At 52.0% G+C, this 22,370-nt stretch overlaps 1 protein-coding gene across 1 annotated transcript in view; it reads right to left on the minus strand.

Moving 5' to 3' along the window:
• Positions 1-20,507, minus strand: part of DNM2 (dynamin 2) — a 116,063-nt gene extending 95,556 nt beyond the window's left edge. The window contains 1 exon segment of the mRNA XM_030820851.1: positions 20,128-20,507. Coding sequence (XP_030676711.1) covers positions 20,128-20,288 — 161 coding nt within the window. The 5' untranslated portion in view covers positions 20,289-20,507.
• Positions 20,508-22,370: the final 1,863 nt, after the last annotated feature.

A 22,370-nucleotide genomic window follows, 5' to 3' on the forward strand; every position in this document is an offset into this window, starting at 1 on the left:
CGTGTGCCTGTAATCCCAGCTACTTGGGAGGCTGAGGCAGGAGAATCGCTTGAATCGGGGAAGCAGAGGTTTCAGTGAGCCAAGATCGCCACTCCACTCCAGCCTGGGAGTCAGAGCAAGACTCCGGCCCAAAAAAAGAAAACAAGAAACCAAACACATAGGTGGAACAATGACAGGAATGACAAGTGGTTCCAAGAAAAATTAAGCAGGGGAAGGGGACAGAGAGAACAGGGTGGGGTGTTTGAGCAGAGTGGCCAGGGGAGAGCCTTTTGAGAAGGAGGCTTTTAAGCAGAAGCCTTAGAGCGCTGACGAAATGAGCCACAGGATTATCTGGGGGGAAGGGCAGTGCAGGCAGTGGAAGCAGCATGTGAAAAAGCCATGAGGTGGGACAGTGCCTCACCTGCTTGAGAACATCATGGAGCCTCAGGGAGGACTTCATTTTTACCCTGAGGGAACTGAGGGCCAGGGAGGATTCCAAGTAGAGGAAGGATATAGGGTCTCCCTCTGTCTCCCTGGCTGGAGTGCGGTGACAGGATCACAGCTCATTCCAGCCTCAAATTTCTAGGCTCAGGCAATCCTCCCACCTCAGCCTCCTGAGTAGCTGAGACTGTAAGTATGCACCGCCATGCCTGGCTAATTTTTAAATGTTTTGTAGAGACGGGGATCTCGCTATGTTGCCCAGGCTGGTCTCGTACTCCTGGGCTCAAGAGATCCTTCCACCTCGGCCTCCCAAGGTGCTGGGATTACAGCATAAGCCACGGCACCCAACTAGGAAGGATATTCTTAACAGGCTCCCTCTGTCCACTGAAGGGAGAACAGCCTCGGGGTGAGGACAGGGTTAAAGATGCAAGACTGAGGAGGCAGAAACTATACTGGCCCTGGGGGAGTAGTGACAGTGGATGGAATAATACAGTTATAAAAACTAGTACCAGCTGGGCACAGTGGTTCATGCCTGTAATCCCAGCACCACTTGGACACCAGCCTGGGTGCCAGAGACTTTGTCTTAAAAAAAAAAAAAAAAAAAAAAACTAATACTGCGGCTTTCCACGTACTAATACACAATGATCTTTTCTATGAAATCAACAAGCTGACTCTAAAATATATATGTGGAGGCAAAGGAACTAGACTAGACAAAACAATTTTGAGAAACAAGAACAAAGAGGACTCACATGGCCTGATTTCAAGTCTTACTATAAAGCTACAGCAATAAAGAAATGAGTGGGTGTGGTGGCTCATGCCCGTAATGCCAGCACTGTGGAAGGCTGAGGCAGGAGCATCACCAGCCCAGGAGTTTGAAACCAGCCTAGGCAACATTGTGAGACCCCATCTCTATTTTTTTTTCTTTTTTTTTTTTTTTGTTTTGTTTTTTGAGACAGAGTCTCACTCTGTCGCCCAGGCTGGACTGAAATGGCACGATCTTGGCTCACTGCAACCTCCACCTCCCGGGTTCAAGTGATTCTCCTGCCTTAGCCTCCCAAGTAGCTGGGATTATAGGCACCTGCCACCACGCCCGGCTAATTTTTTTGTATTTTTAGTAGAGACAGAGTTTCACCATGTTGGCCAGGCTGGTTTCAAACTCCTGACCTCAAGTGATCCACCTGCCTCCACCTCCCAAAGCGTTAGGATTACAGGCGTGAGCCACTGTGCCCAGCCCCCATCTCTATTTAAAAAGAGAAGAAAGAAATGTGGTTTTAGCGAAAGGACAGAGCCATACGTCAATGTCACAGAACAGACAGTTCAGGATGGACCCACACAAATATGGCAAACTAATTCCAGACAAAAGCAACTTTAGGGAGAAAGGATGGTCTTTTCAATAGAAAAGGCCGGGCACAGTGGTTCATGCCTGTAATCCCAGCACTCTGGGAGCCAGAGGCAAGAGGATTATTACATGAGCCTAGGAGTTTGAGACTAGCCTGAACAACACAGCGAGACCCCATCTCTTGAAAAAAAAAAAATTAGCCGGGCGTGGTGGTGGGCGCCTGTAGTCTCAGCTGCTCAGGAGGCTGAGGCAGCAGAATCGCTTGAACCTGGGAGGCGGAGGTCACAGTGAGCCAAGATCACACCACTGCACTCCAGCCTAGATGACAGAGGGAGACTCTATCTCCAAAAAAATAAAATAAAATAAAATTTTCCATGATCCCAAAGGACAGAGTATGAAAAGAAGCAAACTAGTAACTGTCCAGTGGGGAAACCTAGCAAGCCTACCTCAGCCAAGAGATCAAGGTCAGCATCACCAGTTATCACTGTCAATAATTTATCAGTCTGGTTGGTATCATATACTCCCGATAAGATTCATAGAAGAAGGCCGGGCGTGGTGGCTCATGCCTGTAATCCCAGCACTTTGGGAGGCCAAGGCGGGCAGATTATGAGGTCAGGAGATCGAGACCATCCTGGCTAACATGGTGAAACCCCGTCTCTACTAAAAATACAAAAATTAGCTCGGCACGGTGGTGGCCTGTAATCCCAGCTACTCGGGAGGCTGAGGCAGGAGAATGGCGTGAACCCAGGAGGCAGAGCTTGCAGTGAGCCGAGATCGCGCCACTGCACTCCAGCCTGGGCAACAGAGTAAGACTCCATCTCAAAAAACAAAACAAACAAACAAAAAAAAGATTCACAGAAGAGAGGGGCACCTCACCAATGGCCTTCTTCCCCAAAACTCACAACCCCAGGCTCACCATGAGGAAATACCAGATATGCCCTAATTGAGGGACATTCCATGACTTCCCAAGGTTATAAAAAACAAGGAAGGGCTGAGTTGCTTCCCAGACCATAAAAAGGCTTAAGGAGATCTGACAACTAAAGGCAATGTCCGGTCCTAAGACAGGAAAAGGAGTGATTTTGTTTGAAAAATAAAATTTCTCAGTATGTATACTTCCAGAGAGAAAGACCCCCACCTCGATAAAGAAAAAAAAAAAAAAAAATTTTAAATTAGTCTCACATGGGAAAAATTGAAGAAATCTATATATTCTGGCTTTGAGTTTTGTTTTTTTTTGAGACAGGGTTTGTCTCTGTTGCCTGGGCTGGTGTGCAATGGCGCAATCATCACTCACTGCAGCCTCGACCTCCAGGGCTCAAGTGATCCTCCTGTCTCAGCCTCCAGAGGAGCTGGGACTCCAGGTGAGCACCACCAGGCCAAGCTAATTTTTTTTTTTTTTTTTTTTAACACATGAGGTCTCACTATATTGCCCAGGCTGGTCTAAAACTCCTGGGCTCAAGCAATCTAGCCTCCCAAAGTGCTGGGATTACAGGTGTGAGCCACTATACCTGGTCCTCGCTTTTTTTTCTTTTTTTGAGACAGTGTCCCGCTCTGTCGCCCAAGCTGGAGTGCAGTGGCTTGATCTCGGCTCACTGCAACCTCGGCCTCTCAGGTTCAAGCAATTTTCCTACTTCAGCCTCCCGAGTGGCTGGGACTACAGGTATACCACCACACTCAGACAATTTTTTGTAGAGACGGGGTTTTGATATGTTGGCTAGGCTGGTCTCAAACTCCTGGCCTCAAGTGATCCGCCCACCTTGGCCTCCCAAAGTGCTGGGATTACAGTGTGAGCCACCACATCCCACCAGGCCTCACTTAATAGTAGTATACCAAGGTTAATTTCATTCATTCATTTTTTTTTTTTAATTTTTGAGATGGAGTCTCCTTTTGTTGTCCAGGCTGAAGTACAGTGGTGCGATCTCGGCTCACTGCAGCCTCCGCCTCCCAGGTTTAAGCAATTCTCCTGCCTCAGCCTCCCAAATAGCTGGGACTACAGGCACACGTCCCCACACCTGGCTAATTTTTTGTATTTTTAGTAGAGATGGGGTTTTGCTATGTTGGCCAGGCTGGTCTTGAACTCCTGACCTCAGGTGATCCACCTGCCTCTGCCTCCCAAAGTGCTGGGATGACAGGTGTGAGCCACCATGTCCGGCCTCATTCATTTATTTTTAGGGAAGAGGGTTATGTTGCCCAAGCTGGGCTTTGACCCCTGGACTCAAGCAATCCTCCCGCCTCAGCCTCCTGAGTAGCTAGATTAATTTCTTGGTTGTAAGAAATGTAAAATTGGAGGACACTGGTGAAGGATGTAAGGAGCTCTCTGTATTATCCTTGTACTTTCTGTAAATTTAAAGCTTATTTATTTTCTCTAAATCTAAATTTATTTCTAAGCAGGGCATTGTGGCTCCTGCTTATAATCCCAGTACTTTGGGAGGCTGAGGCAGGCCGACTACCTGAGCTCAGGAGTTCAAGACCAGCCTGGGCAACACGGTGAAACCCTGTCTCTACCGAAAATACAAAAAAATAGCTGGCCATTGTGGTTCACGCCTGTGGTCCCAGCTAGTTGGGAGGCTGTGTTGGGAGGCTTGTTTGAGCCTGAGAGAGGGAGGTTGCAGTAAGCCGACATCATGCCACTGCACTCCAACCTGAGTGAAAGAGTGGGACCGTGCCTCCAAAAAAAAACCAGCCCAGGCGCGGTGGCTCACACCGATAATCCCAGCACTTTGGGAGGCCAAGGCGGGTGGATCACCTGAGGTCGGGAGTTCAAGACTAGCCTGGCCAACATGGTGAAACCCCATCTCTACTAAAAATACAAAAATTAGCCAGGGGTGGTGGTGGGCACCTGTAATCCCAGCTACTCGGGAGGCTGAGGCAGGAGAATTGCTTGAACCCAGGAGGCGGAGCTTGCAGTGAGCCGAGATCGCACCATTGCACTCCAGCCTGGGGGACAAGAGCGAGACTTTGTCTCAAAAAAAAAAAAAAAAAAAAAAAAAACAGAAAACAAAAGCCAAACATCCTTGGAGGCACTAAATATAGCAGGGATCTGGTGCAAGGCAGTCACATTCTGTTGAGACTTTGGACTGTGGAGCGGGAGCGTTTGTTACTAGAGTCGGGGGTAGTCACACCTAGAAATATATATATAAAAAAAAAAAATCTGGCAAGAGCCACAGACTGCTACAGGTTGTTCCCATGCAAAGGACACTCAGCCTTACTCTGTGCACTTCCGGACAGGGTGAATTGTTTTTCCTTTTTTTTGAGACGGAGTCTCGCTCTGTCACCCAGGCTGGAGTGCGGTGGCGCGATCTCGGCTCACTGCAAGCTCCGCCTCCTGGGTTCACGCCATTCTCCTGCTTCAGCCTCCGGAGCAGCTGGGACTATAGGCGCTCGCCACCATGCCCAGCTATTCTTTGTATTTTTAGTAGAGGTGGGGTTTCACCATGTTAGGATGGTCTCGATCTCCTGACCTTGTGATCCACCCACCTCGGCCTCCCAAAGTGCTGGGATCACAGGCGTGAGCCACCGCGCCCGGCTTTTTTTTTTTTTTTTTTTTTTTTTTTTTTTTATACAATGAGTAAACAGTTGAATAACTCCTTTAACAGAAAAGAGTTTAAAAATCAAGCCAGTGCAGGCCGGGCGTGGTGGCTCATGCCTGTAATCCCAGCACTCTGGGAGGCCGAGGCAGGCGGATCACCTGAGGTCAGGAGTTCAAGACCAGTCTGGCCATGGTGAAACCCAGTCTCTACTAAAAATACAAAAAATTAGCCGGGTGTGATGGTGCACGCCTGTAATTCCAGCTACTCGGGAGGCTGAGGCAGGAGAATCGCTTGAACCCAGGAGGCAGAGGTTGCAGTGAGCCGAGATTGCGCCATTGCACTCCAGCCTGGGCAACAAGAGTGAAACTCCGTCTCAAAAAAAAAAACTCAAGCCTGTGCATCGATTTTCACCCAGTGCTGGGAGCACATTCCAGGTGGGGCCTCCCCACCTTAGAAAGCAGCCTGACCTGAGCTTCCCAGCAACCTGTCCAGGCCACCAGGGCAGGCACCGCAGAAGCCAGGCTTCCGTCTGACTGGCTTCCGCCCAGACGACAGGGAACTCAGTGTTGCAAGACAGAGAGATACATCAACCCAAACCACAGGAAACCTTCCTCAAGCTGAGCCAGTGGCTTGTGGCCTCTCTCAGTCACTGTGGCCTCTCTCAATCACTGTCCCCTGATGTTGATGTAGAAAAGAACAACCTGGGGACCGGGCACAGTGGCTCACGCCTGTAATCCCAGCACTTTGGGAGGCCGAGGCGGGTGGATCACCTGAGGCCAGGAGTTCGAGACCAGCCTGGCCAACATGGCAAAACCCCATCTCTACTAAAAATACAAAAAATTAGCCAGGCGTGGTGGTGCACACCTGTAATCCCAGCTACTCAGGAGGCTGAGGCAGGAGAATTGCTTGAACCCAGGAGGTGGAGGTTGCAGTGAGCTGAGATCATGCCATTGCACTCCAGCCCAGGCGACACTGCAAGACCCTGTCTCAAAAAAAAAAAAAAAAGAAAAAAGAAAAGAAAGAAAGAAAAGAAAAAAAGAAAAGAACAACCTGGAAAGGCAGTGTCCTGGTGGCTGCAGGATCCTGCCTGCACGGCCAGCTGGGAGGTCTCCCGGGGGTGGAGGCTGCGACCCTCTAGAAGGACCCTGTGTATCCGTACAAAAGACAGAGGTCTCATGGCCAGGACAGCTGTGTCCCTCCCTGATCCACCCTGGGGGCTTCCCCCAGGGCTGGCCTGGTTGTGCCAGGGCGTATCACCCAGCAGGCGGGGTCACCCCGGCTGGGGCTGCTCCTGCCCGCTTGACTGGCCCGCCAGGATCGCAGCCCTGAACGGCTCTCATCACTGCGAAAGTGTGTCACAGGGCAGGCTCCAAGTAGCCTGCTCCTCCTTCGCCTGGGCGTGGAGGTGTCACCAGGGCCTGGGACAGCTCTGATGGCCTCTTGTCTACCGCCCCATAGGTTTGCCATGGGAGCGGGTTCAGATTTATCCAAAGGAGGTCTCTTGTAACAGAAAGAGCAGTGGCGCCCGCCCCTGCCAGGGCCACTGAGCAGCCAGGCAGGAAGCAAAAGTCAGAGGGGGCACCCCACGGGTTGCCATACAGGGCCTCACTCACGCCCTGGAGGAGACGCTGCTAGCCCCATCTTACAGCCCTCGAAGCCAATGCTGACAGACACCCATGCTGCCCAGCCTCAGGGTCTCAGCCTATTACTGTTATTACTCTTTGTATAGACGGAGCAAATATCCACTTCCCCCACAGGAAGATGTCCTTGCTTCAGGGTCCCTGCATCCCCAGGCAGGCTGTGAGTCTCCAAACCCAAGACCCAGGGCTGTCCTCTGCCTGGTCCCCTCCATGACTGTGCAGTGAAATTCACTCAATTCTGGTTTTTAGCTACTTTTTTTTTTTTTTTTTTTTTGAGACAGGATCTCGCTCTGTCACCCACGCTGGAGTGCAATGGCGCAGTGTGGGCTCACTGCAACTTCCACTGCTACCCTAGCTCAAGGGATCCTCACACCTCGGGGTTCCAAGTAGCTGGGAGTACAGGCATGCACCACCACGCCTGCTAATTTTTGTATTTTTGGTAGAGACGAGGTTTCACCATGTTGCCCGGGCTGGTCTTGAACTCCTGAGCTCAAGCCATGTTGCCTCGGCCTCCCATAGTGCTGGGATTACAGGCGTGAGTCACCACTTCCGGCCTTTAGCTACTTTCGTTCAACAAATATATGCACATGGCTGGGAGAGGTGGCTCACGTCTGGAATCCCAGCACTTTGAGGGGCCAAAGTGAAAGGACTGCATGAGCCCAGGAGTTTGAGACCAGCCTTGGCAACATAGAGAAACCCCATCTGTACAAAAGATCATAAACATTAGTTGGGCGTGGTGGCATGTGGTTGTTGTCCCAGGTACTCAGGAGGCTGAGGTAGGAGGATGGCTTGAGCACACGATGTCGAGGCTGCAGTGAGCCATGACTGTGCCACTGCACTCCAGCCTGGGTGACAGAGTGAGACCTGTTTCAAAAAAATAAATAAATAACCACCCGTAATGGTGCCACGTATTCTCTATAGGTACCAGCATGTACCTAAGTACAGAAACACCAGAGGGGTCTGGCTAGGTATACCCTGAAGTGGCAGTGGTGCTCCCAGGTGGAGCTGGAGGAAGGGACGGGCTGGGCAGTGTGCTCTTCCTCATCTGTAATGGTTTCCCTTTTTCCAAGAACACTGTCTCCACGCTCTACTTGCGTAATTCAAATTTAGAAAAGTCGGCATTCCACTGGCAGTGTCCTAACTCTCACGTGCCTACTGGTCCTTTCCGGTCCGCAGGGGGCACTCAGTGGGCCGGGTGTGTGCGAGGCCTCTGCACCTGCTATTTCCCTGTCCTTTGATGCTGTTCCCCCAAGTCCTGGCGGGGCTATTCCACTGCAGGACACCCATCCCAACAAGCCACATGTGAAGCAGCCCCCTGTAGCCATTCCCCCTCCCAATGCAGTACAGGGCAAACCGCTTCTCACTCTTCAGAATATTTTTGTTTTTGTTTTTTTTGAGATAGAGTTTCGCTCTTGTTGCCCAGGCTGGAGGGCAGTGGCGTGATCTCGGATCACTGCAACCTCCGCCTCCCGGGTTCAAGTAATTGTCCTGCCTCAGCCTCCCGAGTAGCTGGAATTACAGGCGCCCGCCACCATGCTCGGCTAAGTTGTTGTATTTTTAGGAGAGACGGGGTTTCTTCATGTTGGCCAGGCTGGTCTCGAACTCCCACCTCAGCCTCCCAAAGTGTTGGGATTACAGGCGTGAGCCACTGCATACAGCCTTTTTTGTTTTTTTGAGACCGGGTCTTGCTGTCACCCATGCTGGAGTGTAGTGGTGCAATCATAGCTCAATGCAACCTCAAATTCCTGGGCTCAGGAGATCCTCCCACCTTAGCCTGCTAAGTAGCTGGGATGACAGACACTTACCACCATGCTCAGCTAATTTTTGTATTTTTGGTAGAGACGGGGTTCGTCATGCTGGCCAGGCTGGTCTCGAACTCCTGGCTTCAAGTGATCTGCCCACCTTGGCCTCTCAAAGTGCTGGGATTACAGGTGTGAGCCCCTGTGCCTGCCCCAGAATGTTCTTGCTCATTTAACTGTTCACCTGTCCTGTCCATCCCAGTCCCTGCTGGGTGCCCAGCAACTGGTGGAGTGGTTGCTGCTTACAACATGCCGGTTGGACACAGAGCCAACAACCTCGATGCATCCCCAAAGCCACACGTTGCTCGCTCCCTCTGTAATCTCGGCCCAGCCCTCAGATACAAATGCCATGGTGCCCACCATTCAACCCTGCTCTCAAGAGTCAGGCCCACACCTTCCCACCCCTGAGGCCCCCAGATGTTCAGCTCTAGAGGACCCACATCCAGTTCAAGCTCCAACTCCTGTGTCCTCCTCCCTGTGTGACTTCAGGCCAGTCTCCCTCTCTGGCCTCAGTTTCTCTACCTATAAAGCAGGGATGCTAAGAGCAGCAGCTGCCACCCCTGGGCAGAGAAAACACTGGTCAGATTTTGCACATGTGGCACACAGTGATTCTCCATAAACACTGGCTCTTAACATCATAAATGTCCAGCAGCAGATGAAACTGAAACTCATCCAGCTCCCGGTTCAAGCTACGGGTGACGCCACAGGGGAAAATTTCCCACCACCCAGCAAGGACCTAGTTACCAATATTCACAGAAACCCAAAACGCACCCGGAAGCAGGCGTCTTTCCTCTCTTTGCAGTCCTGCTTCAGACGCAGGGCCACATTTTCCCTTTATTCAGATTGTAGCTAATGCCCTATAAATATCTCATTATTGGCTTGGATTTTTCCAAAGCTTTAACACAATAAGGGCTTAATTACAGCTTGTAGTTGGCAACCCCAGTAAATTACGGTTTACATGATGTTCTCACTTTTTTTCAGCAGCCGAGGAGCCTATAATTTCAGCATTTTCATTCAAATCGGGCAGAAGTTTGGCAGATGTGGCTCTGAGCCAAATATAAATGCTGAGAGCGACAGCGAGACAGGGTTCCATTCAAAGGCCAGCCTCTACCTCCTAAGCCAACTCTGAAAACTCTAAATCTAACCTAGGCCGGGTGCCGTGGCTCACGCCTATAATCCCAGCACTTTGGGAAGCCAAGGCAGGAGAATCACTTGAGCCCAGGGGTTTGAGACTAGCCTGGGCAAAAAATAATGAGACCCCACCTCTACAAAAAATTTCTTAAAATTAGCTGGGGATGGTGGCGCACATCTGTGGTCCCAGCTACTTGGGAGGCTGAAGTGGGAAGATCCCTTGAGTCCAGGAAGTTGAGGTTGCTGTAAGCTGTGATCACGCCACTGCATTTCAGCCTGGGCAACACAGTGAGACCCCATCTCAAAAAAAAAAGAAAGAAAAGAAAACCTCCTCTCTAAATCTAGTACTGTCCCCAAGGCCATCTTCCGCCCTCATCCAGAAACAATCCAGGCTATTACCAGGGGATTTCAATGTTATGAACCTATCAAGGGCCGTTATCCGTCAATAAGTAACTCTGAAAAAGCACTTGGACAGCCTAGAGCGAAGCTTTGGAGAAATCTGTCTTCCTGATTATAAACCTAATCCCCAAACCAGCAAAAACAAACCAAGAATCACATGGGGAGACAATTCACATGTGGGGTTAGGGCAGAATACGTCTTTCTGGTCTTTTCACTGAGCAAATACAATCGTTTTAAACAAGACAGGATCCCACAGCCCATTTCATCTGGTACCTAACAGGTCTTGTGCAGCTTTCTGGGTCATTAAAGATTCTTCCAGATCCCTCTGAGTTGCGAGTTGATAGTCGGTTGTCTGGACATGCTTATCTGGCCAAATCCCCTATCACTGGGTTTTTTTTCTTTTTTTTTTTTTTTTTTTAAGACAGAGTCTCGCTCTGTTGCCCAGGCTGGAGTGCAGCGGCGCGATCTCGGCTCACTGCAACCTCCATCCCCCAGGTTCAAGCGATTCTCCCCCTCAGCCTCCCAAATAGCTGGGATTACAGGTGCCTGCCACCATGCCTGGCTAATTTTTGTATTTTTAGTAGAGATGAGGGTTCACCATGTTGGCCAGGCTGGTCTCGAACTCCTGACCTCTGGTGATCCGCTGCTGGGCATTTTTTCTCCCATTTCTCATCACCATACACAAAATGGGTGTAAATAACTCTCATGGCCAATTACTTGTTTGCTGCCATGATTTCCACTTACAAAGGAACCAGGAACAACCTCTGGTCAATATTTCAGGATCTGGAGAACAGGGCGTGCCTGTGTGTCCTGGTCCTGGCTGTATCCCCAGAGCTAGAACATTGCCTGCACTGATAGGCGCTCCATTTATATCAACAGAGTAATGATGAGTTCCTTCTCTTTAAGGAAAAAGAAACTAGGGCTGGGTTCGGTGGCTCACACTGGTAATCCTGCCACTTTGGGAGGCCAAGGCACGAGGATCACTTGGGCCCAGGAGTTTGACACCAGATTGAGCAACAAAGTAGGACCCTGTCTCTACAAAAAAAAAAAAAAAAACTTTTTTTTTTTTTTTTTTTTTTTTTTTTTGAGACAGAGTCTCGCTCTGTCACCAGGCTGGAGTGCAGTGGTGCAATCTCGGCTCACTGCAACCTCCGCCTCCCAGGTTCAAGTGATTCTCCTGCCTCAGCCTCCCGAGCAGCTGGGACTACAGGTGAGTGTCACCACGCCCAGCTAATTTTTGGATTTTTAGTAGAGACAGGGTTTTACCATGTTGGCCAGGATGGTCTCAATCTCTTGACCCTGTAATCCGCCCACCTCGGCCTCCCAAAGTGCTGTGAATACAAGTGTAAGCCACCGTGCCCTGCCAAAAAAATTTTTTTTTTGTAATTACCCGGGTGTGGTGACTCATGCTTATAGTCCCAGCTACTCAGGAGACTCAGGTGAGAGGATCACCTGAACCCAGGAGTTGGAGGCTGCAGTGAGCCATGATTATGCCACTGTACTCCAGTCTGGGGGACAGAGCAAGAGAAAAGAAACCTACAACTGTCATCAGAGTCCTGATCCCAGATAAAAGGAGACAAGAGCCAACCAACGAGATCACAGATGCTGCCTGTTTCACAACGATTTGCTATGTGATTCTCAGTCCATTCCCAGGAGGCATAGACCACCATGTTCCCATTTTCCAGATGAGGAAACCGAGGCCCAGAGAAGTGAGGTCACTCTTTTGGTGTGTGGCAGCACCAAGCCTTCCATATTCAGATGCCTCTGGACTGTACCAATTCCAGCAGGCCCAGCACTGCAGACCACCCTGACCAAGTCTTGCACGGCCTTTCCTTTTTCCTTTTTTCTTTTTTTTTGAGATGGAATCTCACTCTGTCCCCCAGGCCGGAGTGCAATGGCGTGATCTCCGCTTACTGCAAGCTCCACCTCCTGGATTCAAGTGATTCTCCTGCTTCAGCCTCCCAAATAGCTGGGACTAAAGGCATGCGCCACCACACCTGGCTAATTTTTATATTTTTAGTAGAGATGGGGGATTCACTATGTTGGCCAGGCTGGTCTCAAACTCCCAACCTTGTGATCTGCCTGCCTTGGCCTCCCAAAATGCTGGGATTACAGGTGTGAGTCACTGCGCCCGGCCATGTATGGCCTTTTCAAGATGCAATTTGTCTTTGCCCAAAAAGAAAGTCACAGGCCGGGCACGGTGGCTCACGCTTGTAATCCCAGCACTTTGGGAGGCCGAGGCGGGTGGATTACAAGGTCAGGAGATCAAGACCACGGTGAAACACCGTCTCTACTAAAAATACAAAAAACTAGCCAGGTGTGGTGGCGGGCGCCTGTAGTCCCAGCTACTCGGAGAGGCTGAGGCAGGAGAATGGCGTGAACCCAGGAGGCGGAGCTTGCAGCAAGCCAAGATTGCGCCACTGCACTCCAGCCTGGGAGACAGAGCGAGACTCCATCTCAAAAAAAAAAAAAAAAAGGAAAGTCACTGGAAACAGAAGATGTCATTTCCAAGTGGCTCTAAACTAATAAGATCCGTTAAAGGGACAAACCAGCCCAAGGAACACATCACATGCCCCTCCATCTGTCAGGGACAGGGGCCAACGGGCATCCGATGTGCACTGGTGTGGCACCCACTGAGGCACAGGCAGTGCCCCCGCGGCTCATCCACATATCCCTGGAGGGACACATCACCAAAAGCCAAATAAAAACGCAGCTGGAAACGTCAGCATCCCCGGCACAGCTGCTTCTTATTAAAAGAAAAATGGCACGGGGAGCCTACATGCCTTTGGAGTCTGCTCACTGAGAAAATTGAGTTAAAGCTGGAAATCAAAGTAGAGAGCCCTAAGCTTGGCCAGGTCCAGAGGGACAGCAGCAGCGCCACCAGCTTGACTTCCCTCTGCTCAGACAGCCTCCCTGCCCACAATGTTCCTGGAGGCCTGGTCTCACCCTGATATCTCCCAGATCTGATCTCCCTCCACTGCCTGCTAAACTGGCCTCCGGGCATCCTCCCACATCAGGACCTTTGCACTGGATTCTCTTCCTGTCTCCAAGGGTTCCTTCCTCACCTTCTTCAAGGCTCTGCTCAAACGTCACCAATTTCCCTATTTAAAATGTACCCCCTCTGGCTGGGCGCGGTGGCTCACGCTTGTAATCCCAGCACTTTGGGAAGCCCAGGCGGGCGGATCACGAGGTCAGGAGATCGAGACCATCCTGGCTAACACGGTGAAACCCCGTCTCTACTAAAAATACAAAAAATTAGCCGGGCATGGTGGCGGGCGCCTGTAGTCCCAGCTACTGGGGAGGCTGAGGCAGGAGAATGGCGTGAACCCAGGAGGCAGAGCTTGCAGTGAGCCGAGATTACGCCACTGCACTCCAGCCTGGAAGACAGGGTGAGACTCCGTCTCAAAAAATAGTAATAATAATAAAATAAAATAAAATGTACCCCCTCCAACTGTGATCTCTCCCTCATCCTGCTCCTTGATCCTTTTTTCCATCATATTTATCACCTTCAACCATGTTTCTCCTTTTTTTTTTTTTTTGAGGTCTCGTTCTTCCGCCCAGGCTGGAAGGCAGTAGCGTTATCAGAGCTCACTGCAGCCTTGAAATCCCAGGCTCAAGCCATCCTCTGGCCTCAGCCTCCTGAGTAGCTGGGACTACAGGTGTCACCATGCCCAGCTAATGTTTTTTATTTTTTGTAGAGACGGGGTCTCACTATGTTGCCCAGGCTGGTCTCCAACTTCTGGGCTCAAGTGATCCTCCTGCCTGGATCCCAAAGAGCTGAGATTGTGGGCCTGAGCCACCGAGTGGCCCACGTTTCTCCTTTATTTGCTTCCTGCTGAAAGGCCAGCTCCTCCAGAGCAGGAGTTCTGGTAACTTGCTCAGGGCCATGTCCCCAGGCACACAGTAAAAGTACTCAGGAAACATTTTTTAATGAACAAACAACACCTAATGTTTTAAGCACTTCTATGCCAAGCACTCCAAACTGTCTCACTTAATCCCTATTCAAGAAAGGGAAAGAAGTGCTATTATAACTCCTGTTTTAAAGAAGAGGGGGCTGGGCACGGTGGCTTATGCCTGTAATCCCAGCACCTTGGGAGGCCAAGGCAGGAAGATCACTTGAGGTCAGGAGTTTGGGACCAGCCTGGCCAACATGGCGAAACCCCGTCTCCATTAAAAATAGAAAAATTAGCCGGGCGCAGTGGCTCACGCCTGTAAGCCCAGCACTTTGGGAGGCCAAGGCTGGCAGATCACCTGAGGTCGGGAGTTCGAGACCAGCCTGACCAACACGGGAAAACTCCGCCTCTACTAAAAATACAAAAATTAGCTGGGCGTGGTGGTGCATGCCTGTAATCCTAGCTACTCAGGAGGCTGAGGCAGGAGAATGGCTTGAAACCGGGAGGGGAGGTTGCGGTGAGCCAAGATCGTGCCATTGCAGTCCAGCCTGGGCAACAAGAATGAAACTCCGACTCAAAAAAAAAAAAATTAGCTGGCTGTGGTGGCTTGCGACTGTAGAATTGCTTGAACTCAGGAGGCGAGATTGCAGTGAGCCGAGATCGCACCACTGCACTCCAGCCTGGGTGACAGAGCCAGACTCCGTCTCAAAAAAAAAAAAAAGAAAGAAAGGGAAAGAAGTGCTATTGTAACTTGTATTTTAACGAAGAGGAGGCTGGGCGCAGTGGTTCACACCTGTAATGCCAGCACCTTGGGAGACTGATGCAGGAGGATCATTTGAGGCCAGGAGGTCGAGACCAGCCTGGGCAACACAGCAAGGCCCTGTATCTACAAAAAATGAAAAATTAGCCAAGCGAGGCTGGGCGCGGTGGCTCACGCTTGTAATCCCAGCACTTTGGGAGGCCAAGGCGGGCGGATCACGAGGTCAGGAGATCGAGACCACGGTGAAACCCCGTCTCTACTAAAAATACAAAAAATTAGCCGGGCGTGGTGGCGGGCGCCTGTAGTCCCAGCTACTCAGAGAGGCTGAGGCAGGAGAATGGTGTGAACCCGGGAGGCGGAGCTTGCAGTGAGCCGAGATCGCGCCACTGCACTCCAGCCTGGGCGACAGAGCGAGACTCCGTCTCAAAAAAAAAAAAAGAAAAAGAAAAATTAGCCAAGCGTGGCACGTGCCTGTAGTCCCAGCTACTTAGGAGGCTGAGAGGTAGAGAATCGCTTGAGCCCAGGAGGTCAAGGCTGCAGTGAGCAGAGATCGTGCCACTGCACTCTAGCCTGGGCAACAGCGTAAGACCCTATCTCAAAAAATAAAAATAAAGTGGAGGGATTGAGTCCCCTGCCCAAGGTCTCACAGGTATGCAATGACTGGCACTAGGTGACTTTACCTGCCCTATGAGTTGAAACAGATCAATCAGATCTGTCAACAGGCCCATTTCCTAGCTGAGGAAACTGAGGCTGGCAGAGGTAAACCTCCCTCACAGGACCAGTCTCATACTATGCAATGGGAGCTGGAGGCCTCGGCCTCTTCTTGCCCTTCTGTGGCTCAGGTGTGGTGGCTCGCGACTGTAGTCCCAGCTACTCGGGAGGCTAGGGTGAGGGAATGCCTAAGGCCTTCCCTCTGGCCAGCCCCTGAGGCTAAATGGCAAGGGTCAAGAGGGAGTGATGCCCTCCTTTCTCCTTAGGGCCAAAGTTCTATCTGCTGGTGCAGGGCAGACAAGACAGGGGTCTCAAACTCAAAGGTTCCAGGGCCAGGAGGCTCCAAGCAAATATGATCTAGGCCTGGGTGAGTGCTAGGGAGTAGTGGGGACTGTGGCAGCTGGAGTGGCCACTCTTAGTCTGATGGGACAGTGACTGCTGCTTCTGAAATCAAAGCCATTAGTGCCACGAGGGACAAAGGCTCAGCAAGGCCAGGTGACACTGATTACAACAACAGCAACCATGAGTATAAGACACATGCACTCGGCACACATCACCCATCTAGGCCCCAGGGTACCAGTTACCACCCTCAGCTTACAGAAAAGGAATCTGAGGCCCAGAACGCCAAAGCCACGTAGGAGAGTCGCACAGCCAGACGTGGTGGAACCAGGCCTTAGGCCCACAGCCTGTGCACGACAACTCAAAACTCTATAGATCTGAGTGTCTTAGCACTACAAGAAATCTGGATATTGACTAGAAATCTAACATTGGAAAATCTTATTAAAAACAAAAGCTACGCAGGTAAAACAAAAGACCCAGCAGGCAGGCCTTGGCCCCCAGAGCCAGTGATCTGGACCTCCAGCTATAGGGCTGAACTAACTGGGCTGTTCCCATTCGGACCACATCCTCAGAAAATCCAGGCTCGGCTCAATGGTTCACACCTGTAATCCTAGTGTTTTTAGAGGCAGAGGCAGGATGATTGCTTGAGCCCTGGAGTTCGAGGCTGCAATGAGCTAGGACTGCATCCCTCCACTCCAACCTCGGCAACAAAGAGAGACCCTATCTCTTACCCCCCGCCAAAACAAAAGTAAGCCTTGTTTGAGCCCCTCATACCCAAAGAGAGGCCTTTTTACAACTTTGGTTTTCAGGTACTGAATTAATACTCTTAACGAGGCCAGCCATGGTGGTTCACACCTATAATGCCAGCACTTTGGGTGGCTGAGGTGGGTGGATCACCTGAGGTCAGGAGTTCAAGACCAGCCTGGCCAACATGGTGAAACCCCATCTCTGCTAAAAATACAAAAATTGGCCAGGTGTGGTAACGCACACCCGTAATCCCAGCTACTCGGGAGGCTGAGGTATGAGAATCGCTTGAACCCGGGAGGTGGAGGTTGCAGTGAGCTGAGATAGCGCCACTGCACTCCAGCCTGGGGAACAGAGTGAGACTCGTTGTAAAAATATATATATAATGAGCAACTCCTGCATTGCAGGATTCTAGGAGGTTGCCACAGGAGCCAGCTCCATACTGGCTGGCAGCTGCCAGACACCACGGTAGACAGCAGAGAAAGGCAAGGGGTAGAGGGACTGAGGAGAGGTAAGGACGGGAGATAGACCCAGGTTCCCAACCCAGAGCACCTAACTCCTCACTTTACGGCCTCCAGTAAGAGTGTTCTGCTCAGCTATCTGAGCCTCAGTTTCCCGCTCTGTAAAATGGGGATTACAGCAATGCTGCCCTCATAAGGCTTAAGTGTGTAACGTGAAAGCACTTTCATTTTGGTTAGCTTTTGTCCCTGATAGCAAAGGACCCAGCCAGATAAACAACAATAGCCCCATCCATGTAGACCTACTATGTGCCAGGCGCTGCGTTAGGTAAGCACTTTTTCTTTTCTTTTTTTGAAACCGGATCTGGTTCTGTCACCCAGGCTGAAGGGTAATGGTGCGATCACGGCTCACTGCAGTCTGGACATCCTGGGCTCAAGCAGTCCTCCCAGGGCCAGCCTCCTGAGTTGCTGGGACTACAGGTGTGGGACTACTGCCCTACCTGGCTAATTTTTTTATTTTTTGTAGAATGGCATCTTGTCATGTTACCCAGGCTGGTCTTGGAACTCCTGGGGCCAGGCTTGGTGGCTCACGCCTGTAATCCCAGCACTCTGGGAGGCCAAGGCAGGAGGATCACTTGAGGTAAGGAGTTCGAGACCAGCCTGGCCAACATGGTGAAACCCCGTCCCTACTAAAAATACAAAAATTAGTTGGGCGTGGTGGTGGACGCCTGTAATCCCAGCTACTCGGGAGGCTGAGGCAGAAGAATCGCCTGAACCCAGGAGGCAGAGGTTGCAGTGAGCCAAGATCACGCCACTGCATTCCAGACTGGATGACAGAGGGAGACTCTGTCTCGAAAAAAAAAAAACTTGGGCCAGGCGCGGTGGCTCACGCCTGTAATCCTAGCACTTTGGGAGGCCGAGGCGGGTGGATCACAAGGTCAGGAGATCGAGACCACGGTGAAACCCCGTCTCTACTACAAATACAAAAAATTAGCCGGGCGCGGTGGCGGGCACCTGTAGTCCCAGCTACTCTGGAGGCTGAGACAGGAGAATGGCGTGAACCCGGGAGGCGGAGCTTGCAGTGAACAGAGATCGCGCCACTGCACTCCAGCCTGGGCGACAGAGCGAGACTCCGTCTCAAAAAAAAAAAAAAAACAAAAAACTTGTTTAGGAGAGTCAATCAACACTTAGAGAGGCCAAGACAACCTGTGCAAGGTCACAAGGCAAGTGAAAGAGACAGAGCTTTGCAAACACCGCCCCCCACCCACCCACAGCAGAAGCCTGGGCAGGCAGGAAGATGGTCACTCAAAGGGGCCCACACCACAGTCCAGCCTGGGATCAGGCCAGGCCCAGCTGGCTGCGAGTCCACACCTTTCCACCACGGTAGACAGAAGGCAATGCGCCAGAGACAAGGTAGCAAAAGATGAGATTTGTGCTGCTTGGAGCAAAGCCCCAAGGTTCTGGGATGGCAGACACAAGGCCTTATGCCAGCCTGGTGGCCTTGGGTGAACACAGTCCCTTCTGAGCCTCCCAGCTCAGCTAAGGTGGGGATGGTAACACAGCCTCCACCCCACTCCTTACTTGGGATTCAAGATGTTGAATCAAGAAAGAACATTATCCCTTGACACTGATAACAACAATAACAATGACAATAATGACAGGAGGAGGATGTTACCATTTGGCAGCCACACCACCACAAATGAGTAGTTCCTGGAATGGAGAAGTGGCTGCCCATCTGGGAGACGAGAAAGGCAAGAGGGATTGGTGGGAGGGCGAGGTGGCTGCACGGGCTGTTCTCATTCATTTGCTTCCTGAATCCTGGAAACAGCCCAAAGAGTGGAGTTTGCCCACTGGACAGATGGGCACACCGCGGCTTCTCAGGGCTGTCCAGAGAAGGCTACATCCCAGCGCTAGCCACTGAGGCCTGATCCCGCAAGAAGCCCCTTCCCAGGCTCCAAAGGAGGGCCCTCAATTTGCAGGCTGTAGTTGGGAGGCGGGCCCCTGTGTTCTAGCACCCTGAAAGGAATCCTGAAGTAAGGTACCCCAGGGTCCTCCTTCCAGCTGAGAGGGGAAGTAGGGTTCAAACCTCATCCTTCAGCTCTATTCTCCCCTCTACTCTCCTGCCACCCCTTTCCAGAGGCGTTGGGCCAGACACTCAGGGGTAGTTATGGGCAGACTAGGAGATGGCCAGACAGACAGAAGAATTCACACGGAAGAGAGGAGCCAGCGCTAGCCAGGAACCAAGCTGTAAGAGTCGGCCAGAGAGAATCAAACAGGGTCCCCTAGGAGTCAGCTAGCCATTCAGACAGTGGAGGCCAGCTGGTGTCACCCAACAGAGGGACTGCTCAGTGTTAAAGTCTGTGAGGGGCACGGATGGGCGGCCAGACAGCAGAGGTCACCCTGGACAGCCAGCCAGACAGCAAGGGGCTGCCAGGTGGGACTGGACAGATGGACAACCAAATGGTGGTGGCAGGGAGGCTTGCCCAGGACAGAGAGACAGCCAACCAGACGGCGAGGGCAGCTCCAGATACAAGAACAAGCCAGCCAGACCACAGGGGTCGCCCCAATAGATATCTAGATGGCCGGTTTCACCTCTGATAAACAGACAGCCCGAAAGAGCAGAAGAGGGATCTACCCCAGACCCATGGCCAACCAGATGGCAGAGTTCACCCACAAAAGCTGGGACCAGATGGACCGCAGGGTTCCAGCGCACCTCCTGTCCTACTGCGCCCCGGCCCGTGACGCCGCCCCTGGGGCCCGGGCCCGCTCCAGAGCCCCTGCAGGGAGTCCTCTGCCCAGGGCGTCCCACAGGGCCCGCCTCCCCGACCCCGTCCGGTTCCCCGCCGCGGGCACGCAAGCGCCGCACTTGCGCCGCACTTACGCCGGCGGCGCAGGGCGCGCCATTCCCGGTCCGCCCTCCGCGCCCTAGGCCGCCGCCCGCCCGCGATCCCTGCCGCGCCCGCTCACCGGCCCACGAAGTTCTCCAGCACCGAGCTCTTGCCGGCGCTCTGGCCGCCCACTACAGCGATCTGCGGCAGGTCCAGGTGGCAGCTCTGGCCGATGGAGCTGAAGGCGTCCTGCAGTTTGTTGACCAGCGGGATCAGCTCTTCCATCCCGCGGTTGCCCATGGCGCCGGCGGCCCCCGGCCCGAGCGCCCTGCGCTCCTCGCCCGCCGCCGACCCTCAACGACCTGGCCCCGCGGCGTCTGTAGCCGTTGCTCCCCGCCCGCCCGGGCCTCGGCAAGACGCCCGCTCCCGGCTCGGCCTCACGGTCGCCGCCTCATCCGGTTCTCAGGCGACACCCGACCCGAGCGACCTCCCGCCCCGGCCCCGGGGGCTGGGCCCAAAGCACTCGCGCGGCACGCGATTGGCCTGCTGCACCGCCACTCGGATACACTAGCCAATAAAAACGAGGCACGGGCCTATGGTTGCGTAAACCTTCCCCCTGGGACCGTCTTGCTGGCTTATTGGACAAAAGAACCGTCACTGTTGTTCAAGAGCCAATAGCGGCAGAAAGCAAGTTGTCAAGAGAGGAAGGAGGTGTTTCAGAAAAATGCACGTTGGCTCTGCCCATTGGCGAAGTTGCACCATCTTATTGGCAGGCAGGCGTGCCAGTAGACAATGTGGACCAATGGTGTTGGGGATTGAGCTACTACCTAGTTCCCTAAGAATTTCCCATTGGTTCATATAAATATCACTTCGTTGCTCCAGCCAACCAGGCAAAAGAGGGCGGGCTTTAACATCCCGCCCTCTTGACAATCGTTGAGAACCATATCTGTCAATCAGAAAAACCCGTTCTTCCTTGTGATTGTTAGATGTCTGCAACAGTCTTCTGAAGTGCAGGATAGATCCCACCGTACTCGCTCAAGGACGACACCTCGTGGTAGGATCCGATGTCTCGATTTTTGAGTTTCCTGGCACTGGGGAAAACTACAAGTCCCAGAGCGCATCTCAGTTCCCAGACTGCAAACCAGCTCTGGGAGCAGGGTCCCAATGCGCTCTGCAAATGGTAGAGGCCAAGTCATTGCTTCCTAGGGATAGAACGCAATAAAATCACTCCTCCACGCCTTTGCAAATGCTGTGCCCTTTCTGCTCACGCCCGATCTTGACGCCGCTAACACTCCAACGTTTTTCCCCCACTTCTTCAACTTTAGCAGAGCATGAATCTTTTTTCTTTTCTTTTTTTGAGGCGGGGTCTCACTCTGTCACCCAGGCAGGAGTGCAGTGGCGCGATCTTGGCTCACTGCAACCTCCGCCTCCCCGGTTCAACCAATTCTGCCTCAGCCTCCCGAATAGCTGGGATTACAAATGAGAGCCACTACGCCCAGCGAATTTTGTATTTTTAGTAGACAGACAGGGTTTCACCCTATTGTTCAGGCTGGTCTTGAACGCTTGGCCTCAAGTGATCGGCCCGTCTTGGCCTCCCAAAGTGTTGGAATTACAGGCGTGAGCCACCGCGTCTAGCCAATGAATCTTCTTTTCTTAGAAACTGGGTCCTCACTCTGTTGCCCAGGCTGGAGTGCAGTAGTGCACTCATAGCTCAATTCAACAAGCACCTGGACTCAAACGATCCTCCCGCCTCAGCGTCCCGAGTAGCTGGAATCACAGGCGTGTGCAACTATGCCCAGCTAATTATTTCTTTTTTTTTTTTTTTTTTTTTTTTTTGAGACAGAGTCTCGCTCTGTCACCCAGGCTGGAGTGCAGTGGCGCGATCTCGGCTCACTGCAAGCTCCGCCTCCCGGGTTCCCGCCATTCTCCTGCCTCAGCCTCTCCGAGTAGCTGTAGCTGGGACTACAGGCGCCTGCCACCACGCCCGGCTAATTTTTTGTATTTTTAGTAGAGACGGGGTTTCACCGTGGTCTCGATCTCCTGACCTCATGATCCGCCCGCCTCGGCCTCCCAAAGTGCTGGGATTACAAGCGTGAGCCAACACGCCCGGCCTCTATTTTATTTTTTATAGAGACAGGGTCTTGCTGTGTTGTCCAGGCTGGTCTCAAACTCCTGGGCCCAAACGACCCTCACAGGCCGGCCTCCCAAAAGTGCTGGGATTACAGGTGTGAACCCCCCCAACTGGCTTTGGATCTTTTTGAGAACCCACTAAAACTCAACAAATCCTCTCCCCGTGAAAAGACACGCTATTTTGTAGGCAAAATTGGGGTTCTGGGAACTGGAACTCCTGACAGTGGACAGAGACAAACAGGAGGATTTGAA

The sequence above is a fragment of the Nomascus leucogenys genome, chromosome 10 (assembly GCF_006542625.1).
Source record: "Nomascus leucogenys isolate Asia chromosome 10, Asia_NLE_v1, whole genome shotgun sequence".
Lineage (NCBI taxonomy): Eukaryota > Metazoa > Chordata > Mammalia > Primates > Hylobatidae > Nomascus > Nomascus leucogenys.